Raw genomic sequence first — 18,492 nt, 5'->3', positions numbered from 1 at the left:
TCATAGAGAAGTGTGGCTTGTATAAGATCCTGTTTGAGAAGCCCCAGTAAAGTGCCTCATGAAAACAGGGTCTCTGAGTGAAGCAGGGAGAGACAAGTGGGGGTGCAGGGAGGCTTACCTGCTGAAGAGCTGGAAATCAGAACAGACCAGAAATAGACCAGTTTCAGTGGTTCCCCCAGGAGCAGGGGGAGGGAGCTCTTGGGCTGGAAAGAAGGACACATGCATATACATGGATTCTCTGCAACTTCTGTCCTGTTGTGGAATTTTAACTTGATGTGAGCGTTGTGTAGCCTTGTCCTGTGCTGTTGAAAGTACAATAATCATAGACCTTTGCTTTGTTTTGAACAGGATGCCAGCGATCCATAGGCCTTTCCAATGGGAAAGCCAAGGTGTGTAATTACAGCGGGTGGTATTACTGCAGCAGCTGCCACGTGGACGACAGTTTCCTCATCCCGGCACGCGTAGTCCACAACTGGGATACGTCAAAATACAAGGTAGGTGCAAAAACTCCGTGCACTTCATGACGGCAACTTGTCACATGGATTATTAAGATAATGATATGAGCATTTGAAGCGAACTTGAGGTAGTTTTATAAAAGCTACAAGATCTTCTCCCACTTTCTACTCTGCTGTGTCATCTCTCTTCCTTCTGTGGCCATAACCACCGGAACTCACATGCTGATTCCCACTTTTAGCTCCAGGTTTGCTACTGAAAGTGAGGTCTGTGGAATTAATTACCTAATGGACATCCCAGCTTTAGTTTTAAACCTAGTTGTCTTCGAGCTGTCTGGTTGGTTAGCTACATTGTACAGCTTCTCCACCCTTCCATAGACCACCCTTCTAGCAGGTACTAGCAGTCGGCAAGGCGAGGAATCCAGCCCCACACTGGGGTGGCACTTTAGGCTTAGGATTCTTCTATGGTGCTGTGCCTGCCACATGGCAGAGAAGTCTGTTACCTGGTCTGACTAGCCTGTCCTGTGGGCACCTCAGTCTCAGTACACCCCAAGTGGGCTTTATCACCCTCCCAGATGTCCCCCCAAGTACACACGGCTCCACCAGTCACCACTGCCAGTGCTGGGAGACCTACTGGACTCCCCTCTGCCACCCCTGCCCTGCCTAATCAGTTAACAGAAATCACGTGCAGAATTGTAACTCTTGAGATCATGCTCTCCACTGCACCCACCATTCGACCACACTGACTTAAACCCTCAGCGTCACTCATGTGATGGAATTCAGTAACTTCCTAGCTGTGCTTTCTGCTTTCAAGTCTTGCCCCAGCAATATTGCAAAAAAAAGTCCTAATCTCACCTTGGGTCAATTTTGTACTCTCCGCAGCCTCAGTTTCTTCACATTCAGAGTGGAGATAATAATAATCGTACCTATGTCATAAGGTTGTTCTTTGCTTAAATACTAAATGATTCACAGAAAGCACCTAGCGCAGTGCCTGGTGCACGTAAGTGCCCAGTTAATGGCAGCTTTTACGTGATTGTACGTAAGGTAAATACAAATCTCTTAGCTTGACATAGAGACCTTTGTGACCTCTAGTCCCTGCCTTTCTAGCCCCTTCGCCCACTACCTCCCTGCCTCCACGAGTCTCTTCAGTAAGATCACACGCCTCCCTATCCCCAGCCCTGCCATTTCACACCTCTTGCCCTCACTCAGCACAGCAAATCCTAAACCCAGCTTAAACCTCATTTCCTCTCCTGGTTCTTTCCTTCCCCTCTCCCAGACAGTTATCATTCGCTCCTCTGCATCTTGTACTTGACACTCTGCATATAGGCTATAAATATATTTGCCATGTGTGTATTAGATAAAAACTTAACTTAGAAGGAAAGAACACTGGTTGAATTTGGTTTAGACAGTTTAGATTAATCTGCTTGGAGCAGGGATTTGACAGCCAACAGAGATGTGTAAGCAAGTGAGTGAGGCAGTCCTAGCCCCGTGATCATTGAGGGCTTAGGCTGTGGCACCTGCCAGCGGAATATATGCCAGTCAGCCGAGCTAAAGCAGAAAAGGTGCCACCGAATGAGGAAAATGAGCAATTCAGGCATAGTTTATGAAGATATGAGAGGAGGAGGAAATCCAGGGTTGTTTGCCGTGAGCTGCGAAAGCTACCAAAACCATTTAGCCATCGTTGACACCTGCAATCTCTACGCAGCAGTCATTTGCCATGGTGGTCATTCAAATGACGGTTTGATTTTGAGAGGACAGGTAACTGATTGAAGATGTCGGGCACCCTCCCTTCTTCCATGTGGCACATGAGGAGGATCTTCTGTGTCAGACCATTCCTTCTTGGGGTGTCAGTGAGCAACAGGAGATTTTAAAGCAAGAATAGAGCTGGTCGATTTTATCTGGATCATCTCTCACAGGCATTAGTAACTATATTCCATTTAGTGCAGTGTCTATCTTTGCTCAGATGCAGATTTAACTTAATATTCCTAATTGAGAGGATCAATTCAGACCTATCAGTCCCCCAAACCAGACATCTTTCTGTGAGATCTGCCTGCTCTCTCTAATAGCTAGTACGTGACTGGCTTGACTGGCCGTTTAAGCCAGTGAAAAAAGGGTTTTGCAGAGCAGGATGAAGTCTGTCATCTTAAGCGTTTCCTTGTCTGCCCTCTGGAGAAATAATAATCCTAATTATTTTTAAAGCAGGATTTCATCTGTTTTCTGGTGTACATCCTGCAAATTGAGTTGAGCTCCAGGATTACCCTGCAGCTAAGCCCTATCCTCAAATTTTCTAATGAAATTCTCTTTTGACTATAACTTCCCTCCACCACCACCCCCATTCAAAAATACCAGCATGACAAAGAGGCGGTAAGGAACTCAGATCTAGCCTCAACTCTTCCTAACAGTTCCCCTCTGTTGTACTTTTTAAAAATATTTTTGTATCCTAGCCAGAACAGTCACATTCCATTTCACTAGGGGTTTTCCATGTTACGTAAACCATTTCCTATCTCTGTTACTTTGAGAGGCATTCAGAGCAGGCTCTATTGCCCTCGCAGAGCTGGAGAGTAGTTCGCTGATGGGGAAAACCACTTGTTTGGAGTCATTAGGAGATTTTGAGAACAAATTGTAATTAAACTTAAGATCTCCTGATTCCTCCTCCATTAGCCCACAGTGCCTGTCTTAACAGGACCAAGAAGTGTTATGATTGGGATTGATTTCAATAAGGAAGGCTTTCATCATCATGTTTCAGAGATGGGAAGAAAACCTTATACCAAAGCAGTGAGTGGTTATTTGTGGGAAAATTATAGGCGATAACTTTTTTTTATTCTCCTAATTTTCAGTAATGTGACTATATTATTTTTATTATTTTGTAAATTGTCACTTAGCTCTATATACTTTAACAAAATATGAATTAAAACATTTTTTTAAAAATATATTTTATTGATTTTTTACAGAGAGGAAGGGAGAGGGGATAGAGAGTTAGAAACATCGATGAGAGAGAAACATCGATCAGCTGCCTCCTGCACACCCCCGACTGGGGATGTGCCTGCAACCAAGGTACATGCCCTTGACCGGAATCAAACCTGGGACCCTTCAGTCCGCAGGCCGATGCTCCATCCACTGAGCCAAACCGGCCAGGGCAAAGCTTATTCTTTTTAATGCCTCGGAACAAGAATTATGATTGTTCTGTCCTGTGATAGAAAACTCCCACGTGGGGAGGGAGGCTGTTTTTCCATAAAGAAATTGCCGTGTGCTGCTATACCTTTATTCTTTTTTTGAATATACTTTCACAAATTTCAAGATTCAGAAAGTACAGAGGAAAGTGTGTGTAATCTCCCTCCAGCAAGCAAATTACTCCTTTCTTACGAATCCTTCCAGAGGTCATTTCTCATACCTGTGTTTACACAGAAATGGCAGTGGGCAGTATAGTACACAAGCTGCTCTTGGGAGAGCTCTCCATTTAGAGCAGTGGTTCTCAACCTTCCTAATGCCGCAACCCTCTAATACAGTTCCTCGTGTTGTGGTGACCCCCAACCATAAAATTATTTTCGTTGCTACTCCATAACTAATTTTGCTACTGTTATGAATCGTAATATAAATATCTGATATGCAGGATGTATTTTCATTGTTACAAATTGAACATAATTAAAGCATAGTGATTAATCACAAAAACAATATGTAATTATGTGTTTTCCGATGGTCTTAGGCGACCCCTGTGAAAGGGTCGTTCGACCGCCAAAGGGCTCGCGACCCACAGGTTGAGAACCGCTGATTTAGATCATAAAACTCTTCACTGGGTTTTTTTTTATAGCCACTCCATATTCCATCATGAATTTTACACACATCAATTTATCCAACCTGACTTTTTTTAATGGACATTAGGTTTTTCCCATCTTTTGCTGTTACAGATAGTGATTCAATGAATAGCTTTATGCATCCTCTTTTTTTTTCAAATATTTTATTGATTTTTTACAGAGAGGAAGGAAGAGGGATAGAGAGTTAGAAACATCAATGAGAGAGAAACATTGATCAGCTACCTCCTGCACACCCCCTACTGGGGATGTACCCACAACCAAGGTACATGGCCTTGACCGGAATCGAACCTGGGACCCTTGAGTCCGCAGGCTGATGCTCTATCCACTGAGCCAAACCGGTTAGGGCTATGCATCCTTTTGAATATAAGTTCTTTCATTTATGAGTGAGACTCCCTGCAGATAACTTCCTAGGTATAGGTATGTACATTTGTGAGTTCGATGGATATTGCCCTCAGTCAGGGTTCTGTGCTATACTTTTACCTTCTATCTTCTTGCAGGTGACTTTCTTCCCTTAGGACCAGGATGTCGGCTGTCACATCTGTCATCACTGTGCTGTCCTTTCCCACTTTATTACCTCTAAATAAGTTGGATCACATAGATGCAGGGCTGTGGAAAAAGAACCCCCTCACAGATTGCAGCACAGTCCCAGATTTGAGTTCTTATAGCTTAAACCAGGGGTGGGGAACGTCCGGCCCGCGGCCTGCTAAAGCTTATGAAATCATTTGGTCTGGCCCTGCCAAGGCAACCGCTTATTGAATTTTTATTTAAAATTCAATAAATCTAGGAGCTTTTTTCATAGCAACATAAGTTTATATTAAGTGAATTATATTAAGCGAATGATGTTGTAAATATTCAAATGATCCTTGGCAGGAAAAGGTTTCCCACCCCTGGCTTAAACTATTTTGTTCTAAGGTAAAAGAGCTATGAAAAAATTTCATTTATGTTAGTAATAAACACTAAGTATTATTTAGTAAAATACTAATAGGTCAATGAACTGTTGACCCTGAAAAATAGTTTCTAATGTGAATGGAATGGGGTCATGGAAAGAATGCCAAGTAAAACCATTTTTTTAAAAAGAAAGAGTACCGGGTTCATCCATCTGCACTTGCAAGCTGAGTTTTCACTCTGACTTTTCACAAATTTGGTTGGCAGGAAGTAGGACAGTAGCTTTTAGGTGAAGTATATTCGGCATTCACACATAACTCATGAAGTATTTATATTAACAAGAAAGAAACTCCGTCACATAAACTTTATCACCTAAGAATGTCATTGGCTTCCTTCCCTAAGTAACTCTATATTTTTAAACATTTTCTTTTTTAAAAAAGCTTTTAAATTACAGTGGAGTTTGAAAGTGGAACCCTCATACCAGCATGCAGGCCCATTTAGAACTTAGGGGGGAAAGTGCTCTATTTTGCAAAAACGGCATTTCCTGCTGAATTTGGAGTCCTCTCAGAAATTTCCTCCCCAGTGTAAATGATGGATTCTCAAAAGCAAGCATGTGCTCAGCCTGGCTGCCAAACACGGCTCAGCCTGCAGGGATCCGTTCACACACTCGGCAGCCGCGGTCGCAACACGCTCTGTATTCCTAACACTCGTTAATAACCCGTGAAGCAGCGCCTCGGACGTGATTGAAACTAGCTCTGTTTTTGTTTTTAGTAATTTCAGTTTATGAATGCTGACGTCAGTAGCTGCTGTCCCATTTGTCTTACTGCTTTTACTGTCTCTGTAAAAGACTTTTTTTTTTTTCCTTTCGAGCTTAAGTGCCACCTGAAGAGAGAAGCCTTTTAAGGCCTGGGAGACTGGCCAGTGCCCTTTGTCCTTCTGTTCACCTACTAAAAGGTAGCATTGTTAACCTAATTCAGCAGGGCCCTGGCTCAGTATAAACACTGCTCAATAGGGCCAGAAAGACTAATTGAATTGTACAATACATCATTTTTCAGCAACAGTTTCAACTGGGTTGTACTTCATTTTCCAGGACACCATTCGTTTTTCCCTCGTTTTAAGATATTTAAATATCGCAAATATTGAACTATGATCAGTAAAATCTGTTTGAACCCAATTCTGTCTTTCCCCACTGAGCTGTGAGCTACGGGAGGAAGGGCCCCACCTGGCTCATTCTCCACCACGTGCCTCGCGCTCACCGCAGTGTCTGGCATGTCCCCACGACTCTGCCTCAGAGCGAGGCGTTGTTTAGTCCTGCCAACTGTTCTTTCCAGTCTGGTAAAACAGTCACAGGTTTTGGCAGATGCTAGGTGCGTCTTTGGAGCTGGAGTTACAGAGACTGTAAACTTCATTAATTTTAACTCTGCAGGACCCCAGAGGATTACACAGCACAGCAGGTACCTCCAAAATAATTGCTTTTAAGAGAAAAAATGATACTTTTAATAGAAAAAAAATTGACTCATATTTTGCATCTCTGTAAGGAGCATGAACTTTTATATGAGCTTTATAATAAAAGAAAATGATAATATTGAATTTCATAAACATCTGTTTTTAATCAACATGCAGTAGCCACACATTTAGTTATCACATGTGCATATTGATGGCTTTTCATGGCTGTGTCTGCTTGTTGTACTCTCCTCTGCCCCATCCTTGCCCACCAAGTGAATTTCTGTTTCTAGACCTCGAGCCAGTGTCACCTGTTTCGCCAGGCCTGCCTGGCTCCTAACCTCCCCCCCCCCTTCCCCCACAGCAGTTGATTTATCCCTCCTTTCAGTTACCTGTGGATCTCACCCATAGTGCTTTTGTGGTAGATGGCAGGCTATGTGTTACATGTATATTTTGTTTTAAATATTTGTCTATTGTACTAAACAGTGAGTCCCTTGAAGGTAGGGACTGTATCCTATTTAACTTCATTATTAAGCTTCTAACCTAGAGTGTGAAACCTGGTGGATTTCCATTTTCTTTTTCATAAGCAAAGTTGTTTGTTTTGTTTTTATGGTGAATTCCTGCCTTACTCCCAGTACTAGAGAGGTTTTGGAGGAAACTTGGTGAAGAGGTTTTACCTTTCATAAATAGAACTAAGCCAATTCTATGTATCAGTAGTGAGTCCATGTCTCTGTGAATTAGAATGTACAGGCCCCCCAGATTACCCATGTGTCATGCATTATTTAATCAACCCCCTCTCTCTCTTGGATGCATTATATTTCTACTACTTATTTCTACTGATGACAGTGATATTTTATAGTCAACTTTTGTTGTTTACTACCAGAGGTAGATACAGAGTTGGATGAATATGCTAGAGGCAGCCCAAGTTCAAAGTTGTTCTAATAAGAAAAACTCCTTTATGTTCACTAAAGTGTGTATTTGAGCCCTAACTGGTTTGGCTCAGTGGATAGAGCATTGGCCCACAGACTAAAGGGTCCCAGGTTTGATTTCGGTCAAGGGCATGTACCTTGGTTGCGGGCTCAGTCCCCAGTAGGGGGCGTGCAGGAGGCAGCTGATCCATGTTTCCCTCTCCTATACTTCCTCTCTGTAATACACACACACACACACATATATGTATAAAAGTGTGTGTTTGAGTCTGTTTTCTATGCATTGAAATTCTTCTGCACATATTTATTTTTCAAAACGTTATTTCTTTGACTTTTGTAATATGTGCCTTTACCTCTTTTTTTAAAAAGTGGTATAGAAGTGGACTGACTATTCTGGGGAGGGAGGGAGAAGGGGTGTGGGAAGAGACTGAACAAAAATCGTACACCTATAGATGAGGACAGTGGGGGGGGGCGGTAAGGGCAGAGGGTGTGGAGGGGAGCTATGGGGGAAAAAAGAAGAACAACTGTAATAATCTGAACAATAAATATTTAATTAAAAAAAAGTGGTATAGGATACACATACATACATACGCATATACATATATGTATTTTTAAAATCAGGGAGTATTAATCTCCCCTCCCCTTTTTTTTTTACCTTTTTCTGGAAATAATTATAGAGTCACAGATAGTTAGTGCATAGATAGTACACAGTGGTCCTGTATCCCTTTCACCTAGTTTTCCCCATTGGTTACATCTTAAATAATTAAAGTATATTAAAAAAACACCCAGAAAACTGACCTTGGTGTATACTGGGTCTGTGTAGTTCTGTGTCATTATATCACGTGTGTAGATCCAGGTAATCAGGATATAGAATTAATGCATTCCTTTCAATGCCAAGGATACTTTTACCAGTTAAGTTTCTAGAAGAGAGAAGGAAGATGAACTTCATATTTAGTTTGGGCTTTTCACTTGGCTGGGATGTTTAAGCTGTGGTTCGTAGTTTGAGGCGGCGTGGAAAGCCGGACGAGTCAGCAGAACTGATGGGGGACGTTGATTTTGTAGGTGTCTAAGCAGGCCAAGGAGTTTCTGGAGTACGTGTACGAAGAGCCCCTGATCGACATCCAGCAGGAGAACCCCATGCTGTACCTGCACGCCGAGCCGCTGGCCACCGTGGTGCGGCTGCGGCAGCGGCTCAAGTCGCTGCGAGCCTATTTGTTCAGCTGCCGGGCAGCCGTGGCCGAGGATCTGCGCCGCAGGTAAGAGTCATAAATGTCAGATGGCTCCAGTTTGTTTTCTTTCCTGCCCTGGGAGGGTGGTGACATGATCTCTGAGGGCCTTTCCAGCACAGACCGGCTGGAATTCTGTGGTTCTGCCTCTGGGCTCATCTTGGACATTTTCCTCTGAGGTCCCCTATCCGACTGAGCCAAGCAAAATGGAAATAACATCTCAGCATAACTGCAGGCGTTTAACCCAAGGCCCGAGTTCCCGAGACGGTGAAGCCTTCTCTTACCTGTAGGTTAACTTGAGCGAATGATGGTGGCAGTATCTCTTCATGGATCCCTTCTGTGGTGTTTCCCACTTTCAGTTCCTATTTATCATCAGTAAAAATAAGCATGTTTGAAATATTTCATAACTTAAAAACATTTTTCAGTGGGAAATAAGTAGGTGGTTATGCAAATCTTATTTTCCACAGAGAGAGAAACTTGCTCAGTGATGCAGGCGGTAGGGCCAGGACGGAAATGCACAGGCCCAGATTCGGCCTTTTCATGTTCCCGTTGGTGCAGGCTTCCTACAGCTTGTTGTCTCCGAGTTCAGAGAACTCACAAGTCCATACCGGGCTCAGATCTCTAAATCAAATCGGAGTGAAAATGTGCCTGCTCTCATCAAATTCCTTCTTTTACAGTTAGATTTTATTGGCATCTAAATTTTCACTCTTGGCTTATACAGACTAGCTTATACTTGACATAATTGTTGATGGTGTTCATAAGTCCCTAAAAATACCTTTTAATTTTTTTTTGTTTTAATAGAAATGACCAAAGCATATATTAGTCATGGGTTTTGGAGGTATTAAAAGTGATATAGTTTGCTATTTGAGATCCAGTTAGAATCCAAAGACACTGACATAACCCCAGGCATCTGAAGAAGACATTTTTAAAATAACTAAATGTAGATAGTGAAGAATACATAATATGTAGACAAGCGCTCATAAAATAATAATGAAAAGGCAGCTGCCATAAAGCAAAATACCTCTCAGTGGTAGTCATTCTACTACCTAGTTGTTTTTTAGAAAGCACTAGAAAATGGTCAGGATTTGTTCTTATAAAGTCCAGGCACATCTTAATTCTAAAACATCAGGGCTTTTCCTGAAAGGCAGTAGAATTATATGTCTCCAACCAATTTACCAACTAAACTATATAAAAGAATTTTAACATTCAAAGTATTTTCAGTACCTTTTGGCTTTCCTCAAAGCTTATTTTTCTTGAGCCTATATATTTAGGTAATATTAAAATCTGTACATGGGAATTATGTTAGATACCTTTCTGATATAGTTTTACTTTGGTTAAATATGCCAAATCAGGGCACACATTTAGAAATTAAATAGGAGATCCTCCCTCCATATGGATGACTAAGAATACCTATGCTGTTCCCACTGTCTGGTGGTTTACCACCCTGTACTGCACCCATGGCCAGGCCACCAGGAAAGGAATGGAGGTTCTAGAGAGAAGGCACTCCCAACCAAGCCTGTGAGAATGAATACAGTAACTTTTTTCGTTCCCTTGATTTTTCTTCTCTGGACTTGTTCATGACCATTGGGTAGTGCATGCCTGGCACAAGATAGGTGCTTACTAAGTATCGGATGGATAGGTGGAAGGAAAGAGGGAGGATCAATGGGTATTATGGTGCCACTTCAGACCACTGAACAGTGGCCAGTAGCCTGATTTTGAGAAAGGAGTCATCTCTAGATTCTTCTCTTCCTTACTCCCCTGTATGTTACTTAGCACAGCGTCTAACCCATCCAGACCCCTTAAAAATAGTTGAATAACAAATCTAATCAGTCAAAAAGATGTATTTAGTTGGTTCTGTTTCTGGGATAAGTCTCAAATCTGTCCTCTCCTCCTCACTTCCAGTACAGCACCTGCTTTAGTCTCAGGATACTGCAGTATCCTTCTGTCTAATCTATCTGTTTCTTCCCAGTTGAACCTTCGCACAAGACAAATTATTAAATAACAAGTATGGAATTCAGGATCTGCCCAAATCTGGTTCATTATATTGCTCTATAAGATATTCTCTAATATCTTGCACTTCACACACAAATAATTAATTTTGTTATTGTAGTTTCTCTGTATTTATAGGCTTGAGGTTACCATGTCTTTCCAACCTGGCACAGAGTAAAATATATACCAGTAACAAGCATTCTTTTACAGCCTTTGGCGGGGGGAGAAGTATGGGGATTGGTCTTCTTGAATGACTTCAAATCATGTTTACTGACTAGTGAAAGATGTCTAAGATTTTCTGGGCTGGGCCATACTTAATATCAATTCTGCCTACTTCAATGTCTACAAAAATAGCCATAGATACAAAGGAGAATCATTGCCCACCTAATATGCTAATATCCTATTGCCAGAGGTCATTTCTTACCTATCGTTCACTTTTATATGGAATCTGACTTTTTCGAATAATTAACTGGCAGTTCCTTTAGAGATGAGAAGCTTCCCGGAAAGCAATATCCAAGGTTCCTTTTGTGTCACCTGGGGATACAACAAGAGTGGAAGAGTTTAAACAGTGAGGAGAACCTCTGGGCCCTTCTGATCTTACACATCCTTGATAGAAATTAAAAGAGCAAAGAAAAATCCAGCTCTTATCTGGTCGTAAAAGGCATTCTCTCCTTGCCTGGTTTTTACCTCGGTAGAGGAGTAGCCATTAATCTCCAGCAAGTAGGCCCAACATGCTGAAGACTTGTCAGCACCATATAAACAGAATAAAGCAAACTGTTAATATTGCTGTCGTGAGAAAACTGAAAACAGACTGATTAATTGTATTGGCGCTCGCCCGCCAGGGAGCCAACTTTGGTCGTCGCCTTATTAGGGAAGTCACAGTTTGCTTTCAGGCCTTTCATTACGATGGCCGGCCAGTTTTCATCCTCACTGTTTTTGTTATTGTTGTTAAATGAATGCCTTGTTCTTGAACTCGTACTGCAAATCTTGACTGGCAGAGGTAATTAGTTAGAAAAAGTCAGTGTCTTCCATGAAGTCTAGAATGTTTACAGTGCTGACAGTTCCGTTTCTGAGGACTCCCAGATGGCGACCCTGCTGGACTGGTTCAAGGCCTAGTTCACTTTTCATGAGAAGAGTTATTTACAGTGTCCACACGTGAAGGTGCATGAAGAACTGTGGAAAGTGGAAGCACTGTCAGGGCACATTCGGAGCAGCAGCCATCGGGGGAGTCTTTGGGAAGGCCCAGCCCTGAGTGTCCCACTGAACACAGGAGCAGTGGGATAAATGTGCACATCAAGTCACAAAGGGCACCTCAGGGCCAAGTTTGGCCCTCAGACATGGCCTTTCAGGGATGCCCCCTATTGTTAAAATAGCTCAGCCGGCGTGGCTCAGTGGTTGAGCATCGACCTATGAACCAGGAGGTCATGGTTTGATCCCTGGTCAGGGCACATGCCTGGGTTGCAGGCTCGATCCCAGTGTGGAGCGTGCAGGAGGCAGCCAATCAGTGATTCTCTCTCATCACTGATGTTCCAATCTCTCTCTCTCCCTTCCTCTCTGAAACCAATAAACATATTTTTTAAAAAGTTGTTAAAACAGTTGCTAACATGTCAATAATCAGGAGTTTTCATGAACATACAAAGGGAAGCTGGCCATCTGGTTTCTCTGAGGAAATCGGAAGCTCTGATTGCAAGGCCTCCCTTGTGTCTGGCGAGTTGCCCTCAGCTTGAGGTCCTGGCCCCTCCACTCTGCTGTGGTCTCTGTGCCCCTGCTGCTCCCCAAACTCAGTGCCATGTGCTGTGAGATAATGGCCGCCATGGCTTTCCTGTCCCAGCCCACTTCAGTTATTGCTGTTGGTACCTGGGCCCATACGTAATCATGATTTCACCAATTAAGAACTTCCCCATAAGTATGTTATTTGTTCTTTACAATAGCCCCCTTGAATGGGTAGGACAGGTGGTATTTAGACAGAAGAGAAAGGACTGTGACTCGGAGATGCTACATGACTTGCCTGAGGTGACGGGGCTGGTGAGCAGGAGGGTCCATGCTCGGAACCAGGTTTTCTGAGGCTCACATTGCTGCTACTTTCTTTCCCTGGCGTGCTTGCCATTGGTGAGGGTGATGTCCAGAGGTCTCTAGACTCTGAAGTGGAACTGCTTTTAATTCTCCTGAAGCCTTGATTGAGGTCCTCTGAGAGAGTGTGAGGGAGGCAGGGAGGGGCAGGGAGTACTGTCCCGTGAGTGGGGAGGTGGGTTGGCTGATGGCACCCCTGCGCTCACTGCCAAGCTCAGCCAGTCCCGCAGGGTCGGCATGACCATGGCTCAGCACGGTCTCTCTAGTGGGTGTTGACCAGACCTTTGCGTTTCACAGACCTGTACATTTAAAACAAAATGTGGAGATATCTATAGGGTTGTCGTATATAAACGTCTGTAGCCAAAACAAACATTGTCACCCGTTTCTTACTACATTTCATAAAAGAGCATAGTAACACTAAAAAAAATAGACAGCTTTATAAAATCAAATAGATTTAACTTTATTCTACTCTTCTTTTTTCTTCTTCTCATTTTATCTTGGACTAAAAACATCACCAGACCGATACCAGCTGTTTGGAGCAGCTTTTCAGAAATCCTGATTTAAGTCATATTTTCTCTTCTGAGTGAAGTGAAATCATCCAGTCCAGGGAAAGACATCCTAGAAATGAATGTGGATGCTGTGTGTTTCCCAGTCTCTATCAAAACATGATTTGGGGACCTGGGGAGCCCGCTGACTCCAAGTCAAATTTATATTATCATATAATTTAAAACTGGTTTCTCTCCGACACTTGTTGAGGCCGATAGTCAATATTAAGCCTATTCTCTCAGTTGCTTAGAGCAGAACCCGGTCAGTTTGGGGAATACTAGTACATTAGTCCTACTTGTTTGTCAAGTTTAGTCCTTAGACCATTCGGAAACAATTTAACAGCTTAATTGGGAGTCTCAAGAGAGTATGAAAAGTGATTCCTCTACCGCCTAAACCACCTCTTCTGTTTTTGATTTCACATTTTGTTTGAAGTTATATTTATATCCAGCATTAGTTCTCAGTGACATATCAGCTTTACCGAATGATGAGAAATATCTATCACAAAGATTGCCATTGTTATTAACATTACATATCCTGGTGAGTACCAGGAAAAAAAAAAGGGAGTGTGCACGGGGGTTGTCAGAATCTCAATGCGTTCTTCAAGCAAAATTTAGCAGCTTGCTAAGTTCTTAGAGGAATCCCCATAAGTGTCACCTGATTTACCAAGACCCCCTTTCCCCTCCTTCCCTTGTTCCCCCAGGGAGAGCTGTCTTTCTCTAGAGTTCACTGGAGGGAGGCTATGTTCAAAGGTTAATGTGTCCTTTGGCCTCCTATCAAGGTGTCCAAACCTGAGCTCCCGATATCCCTGCCCCGACTCCTGATGCTAACTGTTCCTCTTGCAGGCTTTCCCCCCGGGCATACTGGCACCTCCATCCATCCAGGTGTGCAGGCTGAACTCCTTTCACATCCTTCACCCAGCCCATCAGCAAATCCTGTCAGTTTCCCCTTCAAAGTATATCCACTCGTCACCCCCTCCACTGCTACCACCTGGATCCAAGCCAGTCTCTCCCCTCAGTCTGCTCTTAAATTGCAGATCAGTAGTTTTATTGCTAGCTTTACCCAGTGGCCAGATAAGTCTCTATTGAACGAGCACAGAAAACGTTTTACATAAATGTTATAGGCACACTTTAAAATTAAATACCCATTGCATTTTGAAGTTATTTATTACAGGTCCTTACAAGCTAATATCTTTTTAAAGTATGATACTTTGTAAAACACTGTGTAATTTGAAGCCAGAGTTCTCATGGTCCGTCCGCAATGTGTTAAGACCACAGCTGGAGTTTACTAGCTGATGCCACCCCTGATCCTAATGATCTAATAGCTTCACCTCTTGCTCCAAGTAAAAGCCAAGGTCCTATGCGGCCCCATGCCCCGTGGCCTCTCATTGACTCTGTCCCAGTCACACTAGGCTTCCTGTTGAGCACACCAAGCTGGCTCACTTGTCCCTCGCCTCCCCTGTCCCCGCCCAGATAACTTGCTTCCTTATCTCCATCATGTCTTTACTCAGCTCACCTAATGAAGCATCTTCAGCCACTCTATTTAAAATCGCAACCAGTGAGTAGTAAAGTACAGCATAGAAACAGTCAATAATATGTAATAACTATGTATGGTGTCAAATGGGTACAAGACTTATGGAGTGATCACTTCGTAAGGTATATAAATGCTTAATCACTATGCTGTACACCTAAAATTAATATACAGTGGGGCCTTGACTTACGAGTGTCCCGACTAACGAGTATTTTGAGATACCAGCTGTCTCTCGGCTGATTTTTTGCATTGAGTTGATAGAGTAATTTGAGTTAACGAGCTCCTTAATGAGCTTGGTCTTGGAACGAATTAAACTCATAAGTCAAGGCCCCACTGTAATGTATGTCAATTGTAATTGAAATTTTTTTTAAAAGGAACATTAATCTGAAAAAAAAATTTTTTAATTTGTAAAATTTTTTTAAATTGTCACACACTTCCTTGTGCTTATTTCCTTCTGCTTACTACCACATAGCGTGGTATTTTGTCTGTCTCCCTCTCCTCCCTCCAGATGTAAGCTACAAAAGGGCATGGCTTTTTATCTGTTTTGTTCACTGCTGTCTCCCCAGGGCCTAGAGTCAAGGCCCTAGACCATACCTGACATATAGTTCGGGCTAATCAATACTTGTTGAATAAATTAATTAAATGAATAAAGTACTATCACCAAGATCCACCCACTTAATTTGGCCAAACTTTTTTTTTTCTTATTACAAAAGAAAAATACTGTTCACTATAGAAAACTAAAATAAGAAAGCCACACATTATTCTACCACTTTGATACATATCCTTCCAGATGTTTTCCTCTAAGCTTTATACTGTACTTGCTACTTTTAACCCAATCCCTTCACTTAGTATATTGTATCTTTTTAGGCCAGTTACTATTTGCCTAAAGCATCATGAATCACTGAGTGAAAATGGTGTTTTGATAGTTTTGAAAGCAGTCATTCTCACTCTGCATCAAGAATTCCCTTTCCCTTGGATGACTCTGGAACTAAAGTTTTCAAGTCATCCAACCTTCTGATCTCCTCGTAGCTCCTCTCCCTTCATGTTCTGTAGAGATCTCACTAGGCAAGTTATATACATACCAACATCAACACTCTGAAAGGGGCCTACAGACTCTAAAAAAGGCATTGTCACTCAAACTAAACAGCTAAACTAACTTTGAAAAAAGAACGGACAAATTATATATTAATTTTACTATAATATACACATGGCCTTTTACTTACTGAGAAATCCTTCAGAAAGTTAGAAAGTACTTTTATCTTATTCTGAGGTTAAATTAAATATACATAAGTTATCTAAAATTGTTTTCTAAAAGACAACAACAACAACAAAAAAACACACAACACATATTGCAGGAACTGTTAAAAAAAATACCGTAAGAATTTGAGCTAGGATCTTTACTAACTGTCCTATAATCTGTCACCGTTATCACCAGACCCCAGAATAATCACAACCAAAATGACTTCCCAAGTATCCCTACTCCAGGGAGATTGTTGCTAAGAAACTTAAGCACAGTGTCTGAATGAGCGGGCGAAAGAGACCCTTATTTCCCATAATCATCTGCCAAGATGTAATATCCGATGTGATCTTGCCACTTTTTCAGCCAATGAGACTAGCAAAATGAGTTACCTAGAAAAAAACGATTGAAGTTTGTTTCTTCCACATGGGTTGCTATCGAAATATCTGCCTTTGATTTCAAATTGTTTTTCCATTAGCTGGGAGCACGGCTGGGCATATGAGTCCTGTCCACATCCAGCCTAATGTAACTATTTCAGAAAGACCTACAGCTCATAGCAAGAACACCAAATTGCATCTCGCTGGGGATGCTTCGCAGTGGTTTGTGTGCTTTTGGTGTGGGCGCCTGTGCCCTGCAAAGGAAAGACACCGAGGCGCTCTCGGTACAAATCACCCACCCTGGAGCACCTCTTCCTGGAAAACACAGTAATAATACACGAATAAACGGTTTTCCTTTCCTTAGGCACCTCTACCCATAGTCTTCCTGTAGGCCCTTATGATTTAGAATCAAAATTAGAGATTTTCCTTTGATGTGTTTCATTTCCTGTGTGTGTGTGTGTGTGTGTGTGTGTGTGTGTGGAGACGGGGAGAGAGAGGCAGCAGGTTCTTTAAAGCCTATCGCCTATCACATGTGTTGTGATATTTCCATCATTTTAATCACTGGGTTTTTATTTATTTGACATTGGTTAATAAAATACGTGCTTCAGGTGCACATGCTACAACACATCCTCTGTAGATTGTATTGTGTGTTTACCAACCCAAGTCAAGTCCCTTCCATCACCGTTTATCCCCCCTTCACCTCTGGCAATCACCATATTGTTGTCTGTGTCCTTGAGTCTTTTTTTCTTGCTTAATCCCTTCACCTTTCTCCCCCAGCCTGCAGCCACCTCCCCTCTGACAGGTATCAGTCTGCTCTTTGTTAGTTTATTTTGTTCATTAGATCCCACATATACACGAAATCATACGGCACTTGTCTTCTCTGACTGACTTATTTCACTCGGCATAATGCTCTCCAGGTAATCGGTGGGTTTTTACATGCCAGCTGTGCAACTCTAAGGGCCGAGCTCCAGGGAAATGGCGATGTCATTAAATCCATCAAAATCCTGCAAACGGTCTGCCTGCTTCAGAGCCCACTTAGTTCCTTTTCTCTCGTGACCATCAGGCTTGTGGGAGCCGAGTTGAAGTCCTCAGAAATTAGTCAGGTTAAATGAGTCTTGATGTGTTTGACTCAGTGTCCTGGTACAAAATGGAAGGAGGAACCCCCTACCTCTTTTGTAAAGACTCCTGCCTTTGATTTCATAGGCAGTTATCTCTGCATTTTTAACCTCAAGTGCCAACTGCGTAATATAAGGGCTCTGAATCATATATGATCTTTTCCCTCAGTTTTCATCTTCTCTCACCTTTCTCATTAGAGCAATCTATAATGAAGCCTACGTTACCATCTCGGTGTGCCAGGCAGTCCTAAAGGTGATGAAATAGAGCATGTTGGCACTGGGAGTGATTGTGCGGGTTGGGTTTCGTGGTCCTTTTGCAGCTTTCTTCCTGGTTCTTCGGTGTCAGAGGCCCTGCCCGTGCCCCCTGCCAGTGATGGGCGAGTGAAGTGCAGAGCCGACTCCCCTCAAGTTTGTCTGGTGTCAGGACCGAGCGATGAACTGGCATTGGCAGGAGCAGGGCTGTCCTCGGGGCTGGCCTGATGGAGAGCCTGTCAGCCCTGATGACTAACAGGCCTGCGGTGCAGCGAGGTCACTTCATGGACAGAACACCCGAACACGGCAGTCTCATCAGAAAGCAAAGGCAGCGCCCACTGCAGCAGAAACCTGCTCCCCAAGCGACTACTGAGTCAGGTGGCGTCAGTGCGTCTGTAGCTTTGGTTCCTAATACATTGACGTTTGGAGGGAGCGTAGGATAAATTAGTAATTACCTTTTAACATTTTAGCAAAAACTTGAAGCATTTCAATTAAGAAAACTCGGGCGGGGAGGGGGGGGGGGTATTTGGAAGAGCTTCCAGGGGGTCCACATCCGTTTCCTCTAGGCCTTCCCAGGGCCAGGCTCCGTCAGTTACCCCAACTCTTGTATCTGTAGCTTCTGCTGCTGCACTAGC

At 42.8% G+C, this 18,492-nt stretch overlaps 1 protein-coding gene across 13 annotated transcripts in view; it reads left to right on the top strand.

Moving 5' to 3' along the window:
* Positions 1–18,492, top strand: part of PLEKHM3 (pleckstrin homology domain containing M3) — a 181,597-nt gene that overhangs the window by 65,875 nt on the left and 97,230 nt on the right. For all 13 annotated transcript variants that reach the window (XM_036318702.1, XM_036318700.1, XM_036318698.1 and 10 more), the window contains exons 4-5: positions 349–494; positions 8,581–8,774. In XM_036318702.1, the coding sequence (XP_036174595.1) occupies positions 349–494; positions 8,581–8,774 (340 nt within the window). The remainder of the gene's footprint in view (positions 1–348; positions 495–8,580; positions 8,775–18,492) is intronic.

Source organism: Myotis myotis, unplaced genomic scaffold (assembly GCF_014108235.1).
Source record: "Myotis myotis isolate mMyoMyo1 unplaced genomic scaffold, mMyoMyo1.p scaffold_m19_p_8, whole genome shotgun sequence".
Lineage (NCBI taxonomy): Eukaryota > Metazoa > Chordata > Mammalia > Chiroptera > Vespertilionidae > Myotis > Myotis myotis.
This window is presented reverse-complemented; position numbering and strand designations above follow the sequence as displayed.